General features: G+C 38.1%; 1 protein-coding gene across 2 annotated transcripts in view; it reads left to right on the forward strand.

The window, feature by feature from the left end:
- AVL9 (AVL9 cell migration associated) overlaps positions 1–21,122 on the forward strand; it is a 64,537-nt gene that overhangs the window by 10,315 nt on the left and 33,100 nt on the right. For both annotated transcript variants that reach the window (XM_021689674.1, XR_006541057.1), the window contains exons 2-5: positions 12,836–12,956; positions 14,869–14,954; positions 17,377–17,448; positions 20,856–20,945. In XM_021689674.1, the coding sequence (XP_021545349.1) occupies positions 12,836–12,956; positions 14,869–14,954; positions 17,377–17,448; positions 20,856–20,945 (369 nt within the window). The remainder of the gene's footprint in view (positions 1–12,835; positions 12,957–14,868; positions 14,955–17,376; positions 17,449–20,855; positions 20,946–21,122) is intronic.

Below are 21,122 nucleotides of genomic sequence, written 5' to 3' on the forward strand. Positions count from 1 at the left end.
TACATATAAAAGATTGCTAAGGTGGGGCCCCTGGGTGGCTCAGTCGGTTAAGCATCTGCCTTCGGCTCAGGTCATGATCCCAGGGTCCTGAGATCGAGCCCCACATCGGGCTCCCTGCTCGGCGGGAAGAGTGCTTCTCCCTCTCCCACTCCCCCTGCTTGTGTTCCCGCTCTTGCTGTATCTCTGTCAAATAAATAAATAAAAGTCTTAAAAAAAAAAAAAAAGATTGCTAAGGTAGAGTTCATTAAAATAAATGGATTTAAATCTTTTGTTAGGGAGTTTTTTTGTTTTTTTTTTAAGATTTTTTTAAGACTCTCCCTCTCCCTCTGCCCTCCCTCCCCCCCCACCAAAAAAAAAAAAAAAATTTTTTAAAAAAAAAAAAAAGAAGAAAAAGACCAGTTTCTGTCATTCCACCATGTTTTATACAAATCCTTTTCACATCTCTTCCATTGTAGAGGAACTTTGTATATAGTATTCCTAATATTCTTTTGTACTTTCAGCTCTGATAGATTCTCTTTTATCACTCTGCTTGAATAATAGCAAAGTATATCTGGTAATTAAGATGCCTGAGTTTTAGTTTGACGCTAATGGTTATTAGATGTGTAACCTGGGGCAAGTTGCCTAATGTTTATGGACTTCAGTTTCTTCATCTGTAAAATGAGGGTTTTAAAATAGATGATAGCTAAGATTCCCCTTCACTTACATTATTATAAGCTGAAATCAACAAACATTTGCTAAATACCCATCATCAGAGTCTACATTCAGAAACATACCCTTCAATTCAACAGGCAGAACTAGTGTTTGTTGACAGCAGTCTGAAGAGAGGAACTTTCTGGGATGATGATAATTCTGTGTCTTGATGGAGTGGTTGCCTGTAGCTGTATAAATTACCAAAACCAATGAACTCTATACACTTAAGATCTTTGCCTTTTATGCTTTGTAATATCACCTCAAATGTAAATAATTTAAAGTTATTTTTTAGGGCTGGCTCAGTCCACAGAGCTTGCAACTGTTGATCTTGGGGTTGTGAGTTCGAGCTCCATGTTGGTATAGAGATTACTTAAAAGTATTTTAAAAAAAGGTTTTTTTAACTTTTCTCCTTGTAAAAAATCACAAAATTCTTCATCCTTCAATACTTTTAAAAGGGCTATTTCAGGGGCGCCTGGGTGGCTCAGTGGGTTAAGCATCTGCCTTCGGCTCAGGTCATGATCTCAGGGTCCTGGGATCAAGTCCTGCATCAGGCTCCCTGCTCAGCAGGGAGTCTGCTTCTACCTCTCCGTTTGCCCCTCTCCCTGCTTGTACTCTTTCTCTCTCAAATAAATGAATAAAATCTTAAAAAAGAAAGGACTATTTCAAAAACTGTTATTATATGATTTTCTTCGTTTAAACTCCTATTAGTGCAGAGCTAGGACTTAGCAAAAATTCTCCATTTGCAGTCTCTTGATTTTGAGCCTTAAAAGTGATAATTGAGGGGAAAAAAAGAATAGCTCAAAGAAACAATGGCTCAATCATTTTTTATGTCCTGTCTTCATGTATTGTGTTAAATAAGCATGGTATCTTCAGAGACATAAAAGCTATAGCTTAATACAAAAACCCAGACATCTCTTGGATGCTAATATAACTTATGTGCTGAAAGCATAAATTTCCATTAAGTACAGTGATTTTCTCCACTCTTTGTAAACAAGTTATAGCAAAGATTCTAAATTCCACAAAGTATGCCCTAAATATAATTCCTACCTTCGTGAATGATTTAAAAAACTAATAAGAGCTTATACCAATATAAAGTTTAGTCACCATGCAATTTATCATTGCTATTCTATGAAAATATTAGCAATAATAATAGCTGCTGTTTATGGAATGTTTGCTATATACTGAGTACTGTGCTAGATGTGTGTTTATTATCCCATTTATTCCTCTCAATACACCAAGGTTATATTAGCCTTCTTTTATAGATACGGAAATTGAGGTTTAGCAGTATTTGATTTTTTTTTTTTTAAGATTTTATTTATTTGACAGAGAGAGAGATAGCAAGAGCAGGAACACAAGCAGGGGGAGTGAGAGAGGGAGAAGCAGGCTTCTGCTGAGCACGGAGCCCGACGCGGGGCTCGATCCCAGGACTCTGGGATCATGACCTGAGCTGAAGGCAGACGCTTAACGACTGAGCCACCCAGGCGCCCCAGCAGTATTTGATTTTCTTAAGGTATAATTTATCAACAGTAAAGTATATACAACTTATGGGCGCAGCTTGATTGATTTTTACGTACACACACATCCGTGTAATCACCCTCCAGATCAAGAGACCGAATTAATTCCAGCACTTCAGAAGATCCATGCAGGCGCCCCCTCCTGGTCATGACTTGCCTGAAGGTTACCACTATTCTGACCTGTCACCATAGATTTGTCGGTAGTGTCTGTATAATATTGTATTTGTATGCCATCCTTGACCCTTTCTCCTGTTAATGGACATGTGAGTTGTTGTTCCCAGTTTGGGGATATTACAAATATAACAACGTTTTACTTTAAAATTTAAGTGGTTTTTTTTTTTTTTAACAGGTTTAAGTTTATGAAAGTTGTTTTTTTTCCCCATGTAGTTATACACATTTGTGCTATATGACCAAAATGTTTATTTTACTTGGAACCTTGGATAATACAGGAGTTCTGGATTTCTGTAACATAAAAGACCTAGAGAGTCAAATACATTTAAGATCCTTCAAAACTATTTTTTACTTCTAAGTAAGAGCTCATAATTAGTAAGTACATTTGAAGCTATCTTTACCAAGCTTTACATAAAGTAGCACTTAGTACAAAACTAATCTGGTGTTACTGGAAATAAATGGCACTTTATTTCTCTGAAACACAAACTCATTGACTCCATATCTGATGGCATTTCTGATTTGTGAGTTGTAGGTCTGCAAATAATGATATTTCGATGAATGCCAAATCCTTTTAATAATGCTGTTTATTCTCAGATATATTTGAAATGAATGGAGATGAATACTTACTAGTAGAGTTTGTCAATTTCACTCTTCATATGTAAAGATTTTTCCTTCCTGGAAGAAATAATTTTACAAAGAGCATGGCTCTGTAAAGTCTTTTATAAACTTTTAATTGGCTTTGTATACATAGTTTAATGTTAGTGAACATGTATATGTAAAGTTTCAGTGGTTTTAAAGTAGAAAAACAGCATAATGAAGTCTTTTTTTTTTTTTAAAGATTTTATTTATTTATTCATGAGAGACAGAGAGAGAGAGAGAGAGAGGCAGAGGGAGAAGCAGGCTCCCAAGGAGCAGGGAGCCCGATGTGGGACTCGATCCCAGGACCCTGGGATCATGACCTGAGCCGAAGGCAGACGCTTAACCATCTGAGCCACCCAGGCGCCCCATAATGAAGTCTTAATTTTAGTTCTTCAAGTGCCTTTAGTATGAAAATCAGCTTCCCTCCTATTATGTAGTTAATATTGATAAGCAAAATGTCATGTTCTTCCATATAATGGAGCTTTTTTAAAAAGATTTATTTATTTGAGAGAGAGATAAACTCACAAACCTGAGATCAAGAGTCACATGCTCTTCTGACTAAGCCAGCCAGGCACCCCTAAAAAAATTCTCTATTTAAATTAAAATACACATCATCTGTTTTCTTGTTCATAATCCAAGTACCTCAACTGGTTTTTTTTCTTTTTTGTTTTTTGTTCTGTTTACAGTCTTGAGGTCTTTTATTTATTTTATTTTTTACACTTATCCTGCCATGAATTCCTAAAGAATGGGTTCCAGCAGCTCAGGCTCCTTTCCATTGGTTCTCACAAAGTGTGCTTCTCTGGGTGGAGCAGGCTGGCACTTACTTCAGTTGAACCCGAGTACGTCTGTCTTTGGCTTCCTTTTTTTTCTGGTCATTTTCCTTCACATGCTTCAGGAAGCTATCTTGGATCTTTGAGTGCTTAATATGCTCGGTACTTAGGGGCACCTGGTTGGCTCCCTCCATTAAGCATCTGACTCTTGATTTCGGCTCCTGTCTAGATCTCAGGGTCGTTAGTTCAAGCCCCGTATTGGGCTCCATGCTCACTTAGAAAGAAAAAAGTATGCTCAATACTTACATTAATTCTCTTGGCAAGAATCTTGCTCTTGTTTGTTTACAATGCCAACAGCATACTGGGTAACACTATAGGCTCTTTCAGTGTTGCCATGGTAACATTTGTGGGGCATTCAGTTTTGAACAGTGCGCATTCCCTTCATGTCCACAGCTTCATCTTTCTTGTAGATTCACATGTATGTGGCCAAAGGAACAATTCCATGTTTTTGAAAGGCCTAGAGAATATAGCTGGTGTCTCTCTTTTTCCCTTTGTGTTGGTCATTTTGGTGAATTACTAGAAGATGACAGTTCTAGTCAAAAGGCCCAAGTACCTCATCTTAAAGGAATGTGGATTAGTATAATAGTTCTTTAATGCTAGAAAAAATAGGACTGGCAGCCTTTATTCGCTTAAAGATATAAAAGCACATGTTTTAAACTAAGGTACTTGTTTCATTTAATTTTTGTTCTGTTTCCATTTAATTTTAAAAACAAAACTTGGTTTTTTGTTTTTGTTTTTTTTTTTTTAAGATTTTATTTATTTATTTGACAGAGACACAGCGAGAGAGGGAACACAAGCAGGGGGAGTGGGAGAGGGAGAAGCAGGCTCCCCGCCGAGCAGGGAGCCCGATGTGGGACTCGATCCCAGGACCCTGGGATCATGGCCTGAGCCGAAGGCAGACGCTTAACGACTGAGCCACCCAGGCGCCCCTAAAACTTGGTTTTAATTGGTAGGTCTCAGTAGTACCATTGCACTTTTACAGTATACACTTTATTTTTCTAGGCATCCAGTGCACTCATGAAACTATAAAATAATGTATCATGCTGAGGTAGAGGAATGCTAAGCACAGTCTGTTTCAGAAATAAACCCTGACAAGTATAGTCATTTGCCAACTTTTTAAGAGACTAAAGAGGTAAAGTGCCAGTTCTCTTGTAATGTTGACTGTTCTAGAGATTTGGCAAAGCAAATAACTTCAAGAAGACATGTCTTCTCCATCCAGGGTTTTCTTTAAAGAGAAAAACATGACAAGGCCTTGACTTTGGTGCCTAAAAGTTTTAACTGTTAAGAAAATAAACACCCATGCTTCTGAGTTAAGGGTGGGTGGAATCCCTGAGGTGCCTAGAAAGGGAGTAGAGGCGGAGCAGCTGACTCAGCATCTCTAGGAAGCATACCTGTTACGCCATCAGTATCTATGAGCACTACAGATGTGTTTAATTTGTGTGCTCTTTGGCATGGTGGCTTCTATTAGTTGTATGGTTCTCTACAGTGGAATGGATGTTTCATTGTTAGAAAGCAAACAGAGGGTACTTTTGAAGTACTCAGAGTTCACACCAGGATACTATGTTATTGTTTTGTTGTTTTCTCAATCTTTTGTTTTTGAGGACCACAAAAATGCAGTCTGACTCATGGACACCTTTTTTTTTTTAAAGTAGGCTCCATGCCCATTGTGGGGCTAGAACTCACAATCCTGAGATTAAGGGTCACATGTTCTACTGACTGAGCCAGCCAGGTGTCCCTAGGGGATAACTTTACAGTTTGATTTGTAAACTCTGAAAATGGGTGGTAATTTTTACCATTCATGGTGTGAACAAACATTACCATTTCTTACATAGTTCATTTAGCCTTTTTATTCCTTGTGATTAGAGCATCTTTATTCTGCCTTTACGTTTTATAAATCAGCCGTTGTCTCTTCCCCCTCTTCTGCTACAACCATGGAAGTATATAAAATGCTACTACTAATTGGGATAAAAATAGACTCAGTCACATGAACATGAGTTGACAAAAAGATATTTGACATCTGCAGGATTTAATAACCTTACCTTTTGGGGAGACATCTGGTATATCTGTCACACATAGTATGTTCTGATGTCCTACTAGATCTTTTTTTTTTTTTTTTTTTAGAGGTGGGGAAGGGGCAGAGACAGAATCTTAAGCAGGCTCTATGCCCAGCTCCACTAGAGGCAGGGCTGGATCTCACAACCCTGATGAGATCAACACCTGAGCCGAAATCAAGAGTCCGACACTTAATCAACTGAGCCACCCAGGCACCCCCAGATACTTTTTTTGATCTCAAATTTAACTTAAGAGTTGGGCTGTGAGGGGTGCCTGGGTGGCTCAGTCCGTTAAGCAGCTGCTTTCGGCTCAGGTCATGATCCTGGGGTCTTGGGATCGAGCCCCACATCCAGCTCCCTGCTCAGCGGAGAGCCTGTTTCTCCCTCTCCATCTGCCTGTCACTCTGCCTACTTGTGCTCTCTCTCTGTCTCTCTCTCTGTCAAATAAATAAATAAAATCTTTAAAAAAAAATAAAAAAAGAGTTGGGCTGTGAACTTTCATTATTTAATAGTAACCCTACTGGATGATAATCATTCTGTTTCTTTTTTTTTTTTTTTAAGTCTTTGGAGATTTACTTTGGTTTTGTCAATGATTTTTCACATAGACTTAGGGCTGCCATATACACCTGTACAGACTTTGCACAGCGTAGCTGCAGGGAGAACCCTTCCCGTCAAGTGTATTGCTGGTGGTTCCCACTGGAGTTGTGCAGTGAGGCAGCTTACTATAGCTACCTTCACTTTTCTTTTTTTTTTTAATTAACATATAATGTATTATTTGTTTCAGGGGTAGCTACCTTTACTTTTCATGGTATTGCTTAGTTTAATTAGCATTATTGTCTAAATTGCCTTTTGATTCAACTGAGTATTTGAGAATTTCAGATAACTTCCATGAGAATTCCTCTTAAGCCGCTGTGCCATGAACTGTGTCTGTCTGGATTATTTTGGACATATCCAAAGGGGAGCTTATAGAGTAGTCAGTATTTAAAATATGAAGATTGTACGATTTAAGATTTTACAGTCCCAATGATTGGGAAATAACACAGTCTTTTTTTGTTTTGTTTTCCCCAGACACCAACTGGGTATCCTACAATTCAATCCTATTCTGCACTAACTACCCAGAGTTAGTGTCAAACGCCACAAGTTTAAGGACACAGTCCCCCAAGATACCCTCACTTGAGATGCCAGTCCTGAGTCCAGTTTAGCCACAAATTCAGGGGTTTTCTTTTTTTTTTTTTTTTTTTTTAAGAATTTATTTATTTGAGAGAGAGAATGAGAGACAGAGAGCATGAGAGGAAGGAGGGTCAGAGGGAGAAGCAGACTCCCTGCCGAGCAGGGAGCCCCATGCGGGACTCGATCCCGGGACTCGATCCCGGGACTCCAGGATCATGACCTGAGCCGAAGGCAGTCGCTTAACCGACTGAGCCACCCTGGCGCCCAAATTCAGGGGTTTTCATGCCCCCATCTCAGGTTCTGTAATTTGCCAGAACAACTAGAACTAAGGAAAACACTGCTTACCTTTACTGGTTTATTATAAAGGACACAACTCTGGAACAGCCAAGTGAAAGAGGTGCATAGGACCAGATGTGGTGGATGGGGTACAGAGCTTCCATGCCCTCACTGGAAATGCTAGCCTTCTGGCACCTCCATTGTCCTCACTAACCCAGAATCTCCGAGTCCTATTGTTTAGGGGATTTTTTTTTTTTTAAGATTTTATTTATTTATTTGACAGAGACACAGTGAGAAAGGGAATACAAAGCAGGGAGCCCGATGTGGGGCTCGATCCCAGGACCCTGGGATCATGACCTGAGCCAAAGGCAAACACTTAATGACTGAGCACCCAGGCGCCCTTGTTTAGGGGATTTTATGGAAGTTTCATTACATAGGCATGATTGATTTAGTCATTAGTTATTGGTACTTAATTGTACTTAATCTCCAGCCCCTCTGCCCTCCCTGGACGTCTGCCTTTCTGATGACCAGGCCCCATCCTAAAGCTATTTAGTAGACCCACCACTACCAAGTCCCCTCGTTAGATAAACCCAGATACAGTGGAAATTGTCTTGTAAATAACAAAAGGTGCTCCCTTCACTCAGGAAATTCCAGGGTTTTAGGAGTTGTAGGCCCAAAACCAAGGACAGGACCCAGTATATATTTTTTATTATGCCATACCTGAATAGTACTAAACAATTTATAAAGATGTAAGGAGAAAAAAAAAACCTAGAAAAAAATGTTCAACAATAGAGGATTGATTAAATAATGAAACAATACTAAATCACCATGAAAATTGTTGTCTATGTGTAGATACAGAATGGAGTTTGTGAACTGTTTTGAACTTGATTAGCATCTTCAGCAGTTTCCAAATGCAAGAATTTAGTGGTAGCAAGTAGCACCAGCAGAAGAATTCTAGAGAGCTGACAACACAATACAGGCAGTGTACAATTTATGAAAAAGTTGTGCCCCAAAAGTTAGCTGTTTGAAATTTTGAACACATTCTACCTGTTAAGAAACAAAAATTCAACTGAGTAAATGTGAAGATCTAATTGGCTTGGGACGCCTGGGTGGCTCAATTGTTAAGCATCTGCCTTTGGCTCAGGTCTTAATCCCAGGGTCCTGGCTCCCTGCTCAGCGGGAAGCCTGCTTCTCCATCACCCCCTGCTTGTGTTCCCTCTCTCGCTGTGTCTCTTTCTGTCAAATAAAAGCTTTAAAAAAAAAAAAATCTAATTGGCTTTATTAAGCGATTTGTTGAATCGGGTAGCATCCCACCTAGCAAGTTGAGGGGAACTCCAAGGAGTTGTACAAAATGGAAGGATTTTATAGAAGGAGGGTAGGGCAAAGAAGTTATTAGCAAAAGAGAAGGAAGGATTGTTCCAGGGCCCGGTCACTTTCCCTTGGGAGAAGGGGGGGGGTGGCGGTGTTCTGTTAGGTGAATCACCTCATCTTCCTTTGTGGGGATAGAGAGGGCCCATATGACAGATTACCTCATAGGGTGCTGATCAGAAAGTTTCAGACTCACTAGTTAAGACTACATTTTGTGGGGAGGTTGGAATTCATGGTTAGGTGTTAGGTATTAGGCCCAGTTTGGTGACTTGGCCTAAGTGGCTTGGGCCTGTGGGTTTCCTTTTAACACCCCAAAGAAACAATATTATAAGTACTGTGGGCCCAAGTCAGCCTAAAGCCAACCTAATTTTACCCATGGAATTCTTGGAGTATATGTAGTATCTACACTTAAAACAATTTTATGAGTTGACTTCATTTTAAGTTCCAACTAGAGTCACCCAAAACAGATCTTCATTCAGTAGAATGAGGAGTTGAGAGAATATATGGAACATAGCAAAGAATCAGATATTAAACTCTGGCTGTTGGTAACTTGTTAACTAAGTCTTCAGAAAAGAAGACAGATTTCTGTATCTCCCTTTGTGTCCAAAAGGATAGGATGGAAATAAGATTTCCTTCAAAAGCTAGGAGCTATTTGTGGTTATCTTTTTTTTTTTTTTTTAACTCTAAAAGAAATGCATATCCATTTAAAAATAAATACCAGTTTACTTAAAAGTAATGATAATCTCAACTTATTGCCAAGTGATGCAGAAAAAGTGCATGTATACACATGCAACACAGATAAAGCACATGTGGCCAAAAAATTAGTTTGTGAATATAGATGATGTTTATAAGGTTGTTTATATCCTTTCAACTTCTCTGTAAGTTTGAAATTTTCCCAAAAAAGATGGAGATTAAACAAACAGGAATATTCCTTTATCTCCAAATCCCGATTTTAGTATATGTGCTGCCGAAGTGAAGCATCCTTTATCTCCAATTCCCAACCCTATTCATTCTCCAGAGGTAAACTGTTAGCAGTCAAGCTTGTATCTTTTCAAGCAAGTTTTTTAAAAATTCATTTAGAAAGATACAGAAGTATTTTTTGCATAAATGGAATCATAGTATACATAGGATTATGCTGTATTTTACTGATATTCTGCTTGCTTTTTAAATTTAACAGTATGTACTGGTTTTCTATTGCTGTGTAATAAATTACCACAAACTTAGTGACTTAAAACAACACAAATATAGAGTTTTGGAGGTCAGAAATCTCTCTGGGCTAAAATCAAGCAGGGTTGTGTTTCTTCAGGACACTTAGGGAAAATCGATTTTATTGCTTTTTTCCCAGTTTTTTAGAGTCTCCTCCAATCCTTGGCTCATGGCCCCCTCCTCAGTCTTCAAAGCATCTTGAAGCTTAGCATCTTCAGGTATCTTTGACACTTCTCTCTTAAAAGGACCCTTGTGAAATCAGTGGGCCCACTTGAATAACCCCCATGTTAAGATCTTTAATTGTGTCTGCAAAGTCCCTTTTGCTTTGTAAGGTAACATATAGACAGATTTCAGGGATAGGACATGGACATCTCTGGAGGGCTCTTATTTTACCTACCACACCTTATATCATACCTAGCTTGCTTTATCAGTGTATGTGAATCTAGCATTCTTTTTAACAACTGTATTATAGAACTGATGTAAAATTTACGTAATCACTCTTATGAATATTTAGTTTTCTAATTTTTATGTGACAATAAGTCCTACTAGGAACATTTTTGTACGTATCTGTGTGACTATATCAGTGTACCTGTGGGATAAATTCCTAAAACTGCTGGGTCAAAGGATAAATGTGTTATTGGTTTGATAATACTGCCAAATTGCCTTCCATACTGTTCTACCAGTTCACCTTCCCATAGCCACACCTATTTATTTCCCCATACTCTTGTAAACACAAAATACTAATAATCTTTTTCATGTTTTTAATATAGTAAAAATTTTATTATTCCAATTGCATTTCCATCATTAAAAATGAGGTTGAGCATTGTTGTATTACTTTCTTTTGGAATTTCAGATTAAACGTTTTGGACATAAAGAGCAACATATTTCATGATGGACTTCTGAGAATTTGGGTCCATGATGTTTGTATTTATTTAAAAGCATGTTTACAGTATACTAAATGTTTTTTAAATAGAATAGCTATGCATTAAGGTCAGTGGCTTCCCAAAAGAAAACATGTTGTAATAATTACCAAGACTTCTTAATCAGTAAGTGTATATTGGGCTTTGTTGTTGATTACATAAAACACAATAATTTATTTCCTTGTTTCTAGGTTTTGTTTTGTTTTTTCTTGGTGTTGAAGTAATTCCGAATTGGGGTTTGTTTTCTTTTTTAAATTCTGTAACTACCAGCTTCGTAGTATCAGCTTTGAATAAGTCTCCATTACCTCTTTGTCACATTCTACTTTCCTCCACACAATATGTGAAATCTCTGTGATACATAAAAAAGATAGAGAAATGCGAAATGTAATTTGATATTATCTATACTCAGCCTTCAGCTAACTGATCTTAAATGACTGATCTCTGAGAGAAAAGTTATTCCATCCATAACTCAAACCTTTTAAAAATCCTTTCAAACTGAAAACAGTGGTTGCTTCTGAAGGTAGGGGCAGGAAGATGACTGGGTGGCCAGAGTGGTAGTGTCAAGGGTGAGAGGGAGTCTTCTTAGTGTATAGTCCTTCTTAGTATCTTTAAAGATTGTAAATATGGAACTAGGTCACCTATTCAAAAAATCATTTTTAAAGCCCTTTTATAGGGCTTCTGGGTGGCTCAGTTGGTTAAGCGACTGCCTTCGGCTCAGGTCATGATCCTGGAGTCCCGGGATGGAGTCCCGCATCAGGGAGTCTGCTTCTCCCTCTGACCTTCCCCCCTCTCATGCTCTCTCTCTATCTCATTCTCTCTCTCAAATAAATAAATAAAATCTTAAAAAAAAAAAAAGCCCTTTTATAATTCTCATGTGACTCAAGTGGCAGCTTGATTCATTCCATGGAGGTGTGGGAAGATGAGCCTCATCTCTCTCCACATTAAAGGTAGGATCTAAAAGTGATTCTTTTTTTTTTTTTTTTAAGATTTTATTTATTTATTTGACAGAGAGAGACACAGCGAGAGAGGGAACACAAGCAGGGGGAGTGGGAGAGGGAGAAGCAGGCTCCCCGCAGAGCAGGCAGCCCGATGTGGGACTCGATCCCAGGACCCTGGGATCATGACCTGAGCCGAAGGCAGTCGCTCAACCAACTGAGCCACCCAGGCGCCCCTAAAAGTGATTCTTAATCTCAAATTCCAACTTTAGTGTATACAGTTGACCCTCGAACAATGTGGGGGTTAGAGATGGCATGTATAATTTTTGACTCCCCCAAAACTTTACTAATAGCCTGTTGACTGGAAGCCTCACTGATAACATGAACAGTTGATTAATACATATTTTGGATGTTATTTGTATCATATACTGTATTCTTACATTAAAGTAAGCTAAAGAAAATGTTAAAATCATACAGAAGGGAAAATACATTACATACTGTACTGTATTAAAATTTACCTGTATGTGGGCCTATGTAGTTGAAAACTGTGTTCAAGGAGCAACTGTATATTATTACTATTGCAGTATAAATTCCTGCATGAATATATTTTGAAAGAAAATTAAATGTAAATCACCTAGAACTTATAAGTCAATATGATAATCCAAGTCCCATGCATTTAATTCTTCCTTCTTCTCCCTCTGCCCCTCCCCCCACTTGCTCTCAATTGCGCTCTCTCAAATAAAAAAAAAAATCTTTCTTAAAAAAAGTATTTTTGTGGCGCGCCTGGGTGGCTCAGTCGTTAAGCATCTGCCTTCAGCTCAGGTCATGATCCCAGGGTCCTGGGATCGAGCCCCGCATCGGGCTCCCTGCTCCGCGGGAAGCCTGCTTCTCCCTCTCCCACTCCCTCTGCTGTGTTCCCTCTCTCGCTGTGTCTCTCTCTCTGTCAAATAAATAAAATCTTTTTTTTAAAAAAGTGTTTTTACAGTATTTTTGCCTATCCTGATAGGCAAAATGCTCCCTTTGATCATGGTAAAACCTTTTGGCTAACATTGCTTACTATTTTAGGTTGAATTCTCTTACCCGCCCCTGATTCCAGGAGATGGACACGACAGCCACACTTTACCTGAAGAATGGAAGTATCTGCCCTTCCTTGCCTTACCAGATGGTGCACACAACTACCAGGAAGGTATGTAAACAATGGAACAATTAGTAGATGCTTTTTTTTTTTTTAATTTACCAAGACATCTTAGATTCTAAGTATTTTGGTAAATCAAAGGCCTTTGGCTTCTTGTGACTATTCATAAAATATTTTAAATGCTTGTTTGGGGATGACTAGTCATGCACTGGAAGATTTCCAGAGGAGTGCTGGGCTTATGTTGGTAATGTTAGTGAACGTTGGCCACTCTTTTGCCAGGAGTCCTGGCCAAAGTAAGTGGCCAGATTAGGACATCTGCTGCTGGTAGCACTTCCTACATTCATACCTCAGACTCCTCTCGGAGGGAAACTAAAGGGCTTACCTGTACTGGCTACCAATTGACTAGGGCTCTAGCTGCAAACTTACTAGGTTAGTACTCCAATGCCCACCTGGGATTGCTTCTCCACCCCTGGAGCCACTGCTATTGCAGTGCTCTGCTTAAAAGTTTACATGTAAGGGGTGGCTGGCTGGCTTAGTTGGTAGAGCGTGAGACTCTTGATCTTGGGGTTGTAAGTTCAAGCCCCATGTCGGGTGTAAAAAAAGTTTGCATATAAGAGGAACATGTTAACACCCTCAGAGAAAAAGCAATGCTGAATTACTACTGAGTCTCCTATGACCCTATAAATGAGTGCTTTGGCTCAACAAAGGACGTTTTATTATGGCATGGACTCTACCAAAACACCAGATTAAACTTGGTTTAATTACCTCTTTTCCTTATACTTAATAATTTTCATATGAAATGAAGCAAATGTTACTATGCAGTTTAGTGTAAAATTTAAATTATTTTTAACCTTGCAAACCTTTTCTTCCTAACTTTTTTTATTATGAAAGCTTTTTTTTTGTTTAAGATTTTATTTATTTATTTGACAGAGAGATAGACAGCGAGAGAGGGAACACAAGCAGGGGGAGTGGGAGAGGGAGAAGCAGGCCTCCCGCAGAGCAGGGAGCCTGATGCGGGGCTCGATCCCAGGACCCTGGGATCATGACCTGAGCCGAAGGCAGACACTTAATGACTGAGCCACCCAGGCGCCCCTGAAAGCTTTTAAACATACAGAAAAGTTGAAAGAATAGTATAGTGAATATCCCACATATTTTCTTTATATTTATGTGTGTGTACAGTTTTGCCTCTCCTATTTGAAAGTCTAACACCATGTTGTAGACACTATGACAGTTTACCTCTAAATACTTCAGCATGCACTCCTAAGAGTAAGATTATTCCTCAGGATAACTTCCAATACCATTATGACAGCTAAGAGATTTAACAGTAATTTGAATATATCTAATATCTAATCTATGTTCAAATTTCTCCAGTTATTCCAAGAATTTCTTGGATCTATCCAAGATTCATGTGTTACCTTTTGTTTGTATGATTCTCTACCTCTTTTAATCTGAAATAAAATATTTTCCTTTTTTAAATTTTTTAAATTTAAATTCAGTTAATTAACATGTATTATTCGTTTCAGAGGTAAAGGTCAGTGACTCCATCAGTCTTATACCGAGTGTTCATTATATCACGTGCCCTCCTTAATGTCCATCACCCAGTTACCCCATCCCCCCACCAGGCCCCCCTCCAGCAACCTTCAGTTTGTTTCCTGTGATTAAGAGTCTCTTATGGTTTGATTAAGTATTTTCTGAGATAAGTGATTGTAGTTTCAATTTTAACCTGTTTTATAATTCAGCCCCTTGGGCTTTTTGAGAATGTGCATGAATGAATGTACATGGTAAGGCAGTAAGATGGATTCTAAGAAACCAGTGGTTGTGATGCTAGAAGTAGGTATGACATGGGTTCCTTATTACATCATCATTTTGGTTGTAATTAACTGTATTATAATACTTCAGTTTACATTATTTATTAATAAGGGTAATTCACTTTGGTATTTACATTTTTCTGTGTATCTCTTAGATACGGTGTTTTTTCACTTGCCACCCAGAAATGGAAACGGAGCCACAGTGTATGGTATCTCCTGTTATCGACAGATTGAAGCCAAGGTATGGTAGTTACAGTGAACAACAACAAAAAACACTGGTATTATTTTAGATTTTTATAAACAATTTGCAGTTATTTTCCCAGTAGTACCAGTTTATTCACATGAATGTTTTTGTAAGTTGACATGGGTAACTATAATTACCATAAAATATTTTGTCCATTGATTTTATATAGTGATACCTAAATTATCCATTTGTCTTCAAAATACTGTATTTAAACTTTATAGTGTCCTTGAATTTTCTTTTTCTAGTGTTTGGTATATAATTTAGAAAAATGAAGTGATAATGTATGTTGTTCTTTAAGCAGCTGTTTAGAATTAGGGGATAGTACTTGTAGTAGTTTTGAAATACTTGCACGTTATCTTAATTATCTACAACTAAGATTTTTGTTAATTCTTAAATTACCTTGTTAATTCTTAAATTACCTGCCAGCTTAATTCCTGAATTACTATAATAACTCTAGTTAATAAATTCACATAAGCCAAGATGGGTAGCTTCCCCTTTCATATGGTTTGCTTCTGAGCAGCACTGGTTTTTTTGTGGTGAAGACACTCTGAGTAAAAATCTCTTGCCTATCATGACATCATTAGTACTCTAAAGTAGTGAGTGTTTCTCAACTTCAGCTATACATTGGAGTCACCTGGAGAGCTTTAACTCCTAGAAAGGCCTGGGTCCCAACCCCAGAGATTCTGATTTAATGTTCTGGTTCTCAGGAGTTTTAAAAGCTCCTCAGGTGATTCCAATATGTAGCCAAGATTGCAAACCACTGCTCTAAAACAGTGATTTTTAACCAGAATTACTTGGAGACTTTCCTTTCCTTTCCTCTCCTTTCCTCTCCTTTCTCCTTTCCATTCCATTCCATTCCTTCCTTTAAATACATTCCTGGCCTTTCCTTTTGCTGTGACTAAATTAGAATCTCTGGGAGTAGGGCCTAGGCAATTATAAGTTTTAAAAGCTTCCTCAGGTGAATAATTAAGTTAATCTTTTAAAATTTTCATTAGCTTTTTTTAATGACCATTTCAAACATGCAGATAAAAGAATTGTATGATGAACACCTGTATGCCCACCGTCTAGATTCAACAAATGTCAGCTTTGTGTGTGTGTCTGTATTTTTCCCTGAACCATTTCAAAGTAAACTGCAGGTACAAATTCCACCATACCCAAAGTAGTTAACTACTTGAAACAGCCCTTCATGCACAGGGCCTGGAATATAGGACACACCTAGTAAATATTTACAGAATGAATATCTGAATTTAAAGATAGAGATAAACCTGAGAGTAAGAGTTAGCCTGATAGCTTTGTACATTTGATTGCTTCATATTACTGTTACCCTTAATGTACATTTCTATGAGATGAGCTGAGTTGCCCCCACCACTTTCTTGGAAATCTGTTCCTTTTACTCTTATCCCCTCTAGGTTGTGTAAACACTAGTAAAATTCTCCAAAGCTGTCAACATTAACAGTTGTCGTGCTCTGCATAGCCTTTAAATGGCATTTCATACTGCCTGTCTTCCTCACCCCTTGGGTCTGACCCACTCCACAGTATATTGAGGTTGCCATTTTCTCCAAATTTTTCTATCCTTACCTGATAACCAGAGGGATGATAAGATAGGTATCCAAAGGACCTAGAACGTAGGAAAAAGACGGATTCCTTTGAATGAAAGTGAGACCTGATAGATGAATCCAATCAAGGCAGAGAGGTAGAAAACAGATTGAAGGAAGGCTCTATTCTTGACTTCGTTTAATGACTGGTCGTCAGTCATCAGTCATTTGAAGACACTGAGGCCCCTTGGTCCTCAAGACAGGTCCAAAGAGATGTCAGGCAGTACACTACAGAGGGGAAGAATAGTTCTTACTTTCTTCACAGAATTATCTGAGGTTGATCAAATGAACGCTTGTTCCTTACTAGCAGAGAACTATAGACATCTCATGTGGTCATCCTCAGAATCATCAAGGCATGAGTTATGGCTCAGGGCTGGTCTACAATACTATTTTGCCTGGATAAACTCCAGGCAGCATAGAACCACCTTAACAAAACTGTTGCCAGTTCTTCTGTCTTGGGAGTTTTAAACTAGCCCCTTCTCACCAGGAACAGTAGTCTCTGAAAGGATGCCCTTTTTCAAAAGAGAATCAAGGACATTTGATTTGCATTATGGGTGTGGCAACTTACACATAAAGTATTCTCCATCATACGGTAAATTCCTTGAGAGTAGGGATTATCTCTCATGGTTACATTCCTAGTGCCTACCAGATTCTGGCACAAAGTTTCCTGGCTGACTCATTCAATAAATATTTTCTGAGATTCTCAATAAATTTGGAGTTTAACTAAATGTAAGAAATTTTTTCTGTCTCACTGCTATTTTTATATTGAAAGATAATTTTTAAATATTTCTATGCAATATTTCTAATGATGACTGTTTACATAGGCATTGAAAGTACGGCAAGCAGATATCACCAGAGAGACCGTTCAGAAAAGTGTCTGTGTTCTAAGCAAGTTGGTAAGAGACCAAATAACTCGTTAATGTGTTTGTTAAATATTCGTGTCAGATTTTTACTTGAGAATAAGGCATTATTAGAATAAGGAGAGATTTATGGAAACAGTAATAGATTAAAATTCATTAGGGGCTCTTATTTATTCTTGTGCATCTCCTCTTTCTCTTTGCCTTTCAGCAGTTTTACTCTCATTTGCACCTCTACCCACAACTAGATAAGACGAAGGAAATCTCCTAGCTAGGTATTTGGAAAAGAGGTTGACACTTGACCAAAATGAGGTAGCTAATATATTTCATTTATCCATTTTTATTTTTAAGACTTTGGATAAATAATATATTACTGAAACTGAAAATATCATAATCGCTAGATTTTATTGGTATAAAAGTACATGACTTTTGCTATGAAAAATGGTAACCTTAACTTGCTCTTTAAAAACTTAAAATTTGGGGACACCTGGGGTGGCTCAGTCAGTTAAGCTTCTGACTCCTGATTTCAGCTCAGGTCATGATCTCAGAGTTGTGAGGTTGAGCTCAGGGTCAGGCTCTGTGCTCAGCAGGAAGTCAGCTTGGGATTCTCTCTCTCCCTTTCCCCCTCCCCCTGCTCGTGTGGGCGTGCTCTTGCTCTCTCTAAAAAATAAAATCTTGGGGCGCCTGGGTGGCTCAGATGGTTAAGCGTCTGCCTTTGGCTCAGGTCATGATCCCAGGGTCCTGGGATCGAGCCCCACATAGGGCTCCTGGCTCAGCGGGGAGCCTGCTTCTCCCTCTCCCTCTGCCTCTCTCCCTACTCATGCTCTCTCTATCTCTGTGTCTCAAATGAATAAATAAAATCTTAAAAAAAAAAATAGATAAAATCTTTTAAAAATTTTTGAGGAACAGAAATGACAATGAATTGTACAATAACAATACTTTAAAATTGTTTCATCTATGTACAGTTTGATCAGATGCAAGTGTATAATTTTAACTTTATTTTTTGAAGAAAATATATAACGTTTCTTATTTTTCATAGCTCTTCGTTAAATCATTTGTAATTTTTTTTTTTAATTAATGGGAGAATAACACCTTTACCAATAACACCAAATGACTAATTCTACACGTAAATATAATCTCCCAAATCTCCTTTGTGGGGAAAAATCCGGATCTCTATCATATTAATTCTCTTATAGTGGTATGATTACTGAATACAAACGTTTCTGCATTTAACCTAAATCAAAATGGAGAATATTGCATTTGCCTAGTCACCACATGTATGTAGGTTTTGTTTAATTATTTCTTCTGCATTGTCCACTTTCTTTTTTATTTTTAGTTTTTAAGATCTTATCCATTTGAGAGACAGCACGAGGGGTGGGGTGCAGAAGGAAAGGGGGAGAGAAAAACAGACTCCCCACTAAGTAGGGAACCTGACGCAGGGCTCAATCCCAGGACCCTAAGATCATGACCCGAGCTGGAGGCAGATGCTTAACAGACTGAGCCACCTAGGTGCCCCTGCCTTGTCCAGTTTCTTATATCCACAGACAATTTAAATGTAGTTTGCTTAATATATGTTGAATTTTGCAAAATAGGACTTATTTGGCTTTTACTACTAAGCTTAAAAAAGTACTGAATAGGGGCACCTGGGTGGCTCAGTCGGTTAAGCAGCTGCCTTCGGTTCAGGTCATGATCCCAGGACCCTGGGATCATGACCTGAGCCGAAGGCAGACGCTTAACCATCTGAGTCACCCAGGCGCCCATAAATAAAATCTTTTAAAAAAAATTCTGGATAATAATAATTTATACTGTGGGCCGTAATAATAAGATATTGAGGGTACCTGGGTGGCTCAGTCGTTAAGCATCTGCCTTCGGCTCAGATCATGATCCCAGGGTCCTGGGATCAAGCCCCACATCGGGCTCCCTGCTCAACGGGAGGCCTGCTTCTCCCTCTCCCCCTGCTTGTGTTCCCTCTCTCGCTGTCTCTCTCTGTCAAATAAATAAATAAAATCTTCAAAAAAAAAAAAAAAGATTTTGAGGATCAGATATTGCTCCCAAGATCATAATTTTAAATAGAGGGCAAGAATAGACTCCTTGAAAAAACAAGGTTGTAAAAGACCCCGATATCAGAACATTGGTAGATTGCACCTAGATAGTTTCTAGAAGGGTAGCCTGAAAAATAGACATCAGTGAATACTTTTTTATACTGGGCCAGATGATCAGAGTATAGGAGTACCAGATATTAAAGCAACTGTGACATGTTAAAAGACTTCCTGAGTAATCTTTCTTCAAAGAACAATTATAATTATAATAAATGTCATTCATCAGGTCCCTGTATGTCAGGTGTTAATTCTATACCAGACACTTTTTAGATATAACTGTCATTTGAATCCTCATAAAACAGTGAGATCTAAGTATTTATTGCTCTCATTTTACAAATATGTATGAGAGAAAAAAATATCTCTCATAAACCTATTAAGTGATAAAATTGGGGGTGAAAATCCAGTTTTATCTATCTTTAAACAGCATAGGGGATAAGGAGAGCTAGCTCACGCAAAAGAGTTTGGTGGTTCATAGTGCATTGTAGTCTTTATATATAAAATATATATTTAAAATATATAAAATATTATACTTAGATCTTTAGATGGTAATAATGATACATTAACAGGGATATTGGTGGGGGAGCTCTTCTGGTATTACTTGTTTTAATTAATTAGAGTATATATATATAGCATGGTTTCTGCATTCTAAGAAGGACACACAAATCAGGAAACATCTAGAAAAGAACACCGAAAATAAAGGATGGAAATAGTAGAAGAGGGTCTTAAATTAAAAAAAGAATTAAGGAATAATTTTGTTGAAGTATACGAAAGAATATTTTGATAAAGGACACAGACTAGTTGTTCCAAGCCTCATAGAGGACAAAAAAAGGAAATGAACTTAAATTTAATTATGAATGTTCAACTAGATATAAGAACTGGCTGTTATAAGGATGATTAAGGGTCATCACAAACCAGCAGAACAGTGCAGAATTAGAATGTTTTAAATTTTATAATAGCTAACGTTTAGGTGCTTTCCATGTGCCAGACACTCTGAGTGCTTTTACCTGTGTTACTTAGTTCTGGAAACAACGCCATAAGATGTGCTGTCTTTTCATATGCCAGTGTGCACATCAGCAAGCAAATGTGGAGAGGTTCAGTGCCTGGGGTTATGTGGCTGAGTGATAGAGCGGATCCAGGGGGTCTGTGCCCACCTCTCAACCACTGTACTCCAAGTGTGTCAGGCTCTTTTCGACCGCAGCCATAGAGCTGGACCAGGTGATATAACAGCTTTTAGCTGTGGATAAGATACTAAAGTTGAAGTTCGTTTTTCTCCCTGTTCCAATTACAAAGTTGTAAGATGTTTGTTTTTTACTATTATCCAACTAATGGTATTTTTTTTTCTTTAAGCCTCTCTATGGCTTACTTCAAGCAAAACTTCAGCTCATTACACATGCATATTTTGAAGAGAAGGATTTTTCCCAAATTTCCATTCTAAAGGTAACTATATCCCTCTATAGATATATTTGGCTGAAAACAGATTCATGAATCAATTAATCTTGTCAGTAATATTTTGGAAGATAATCTTGTTAGCTTAAGAAAGACATTCTTCTTTGACAGTAACATTGACCCTACTATGATCCAGCAATTGCACTACTACTTATTTATCCAAAGGAT

Source organism: Neomonachus schauinslandi, chromosome 12 (assembly GCF_002201575.2).
Source record: "Neomonachus schauinslandi chromosome 12, ASM220157v2, whole genome shotgun sequence".
NCBI classification, from domain to species: domain Eukaryota; kingdom Metazoa; phylum Chordata; class Mammalia; order Carnivora; family Phocidae; genus Neomonachus; species Neomonachus schauinslandi.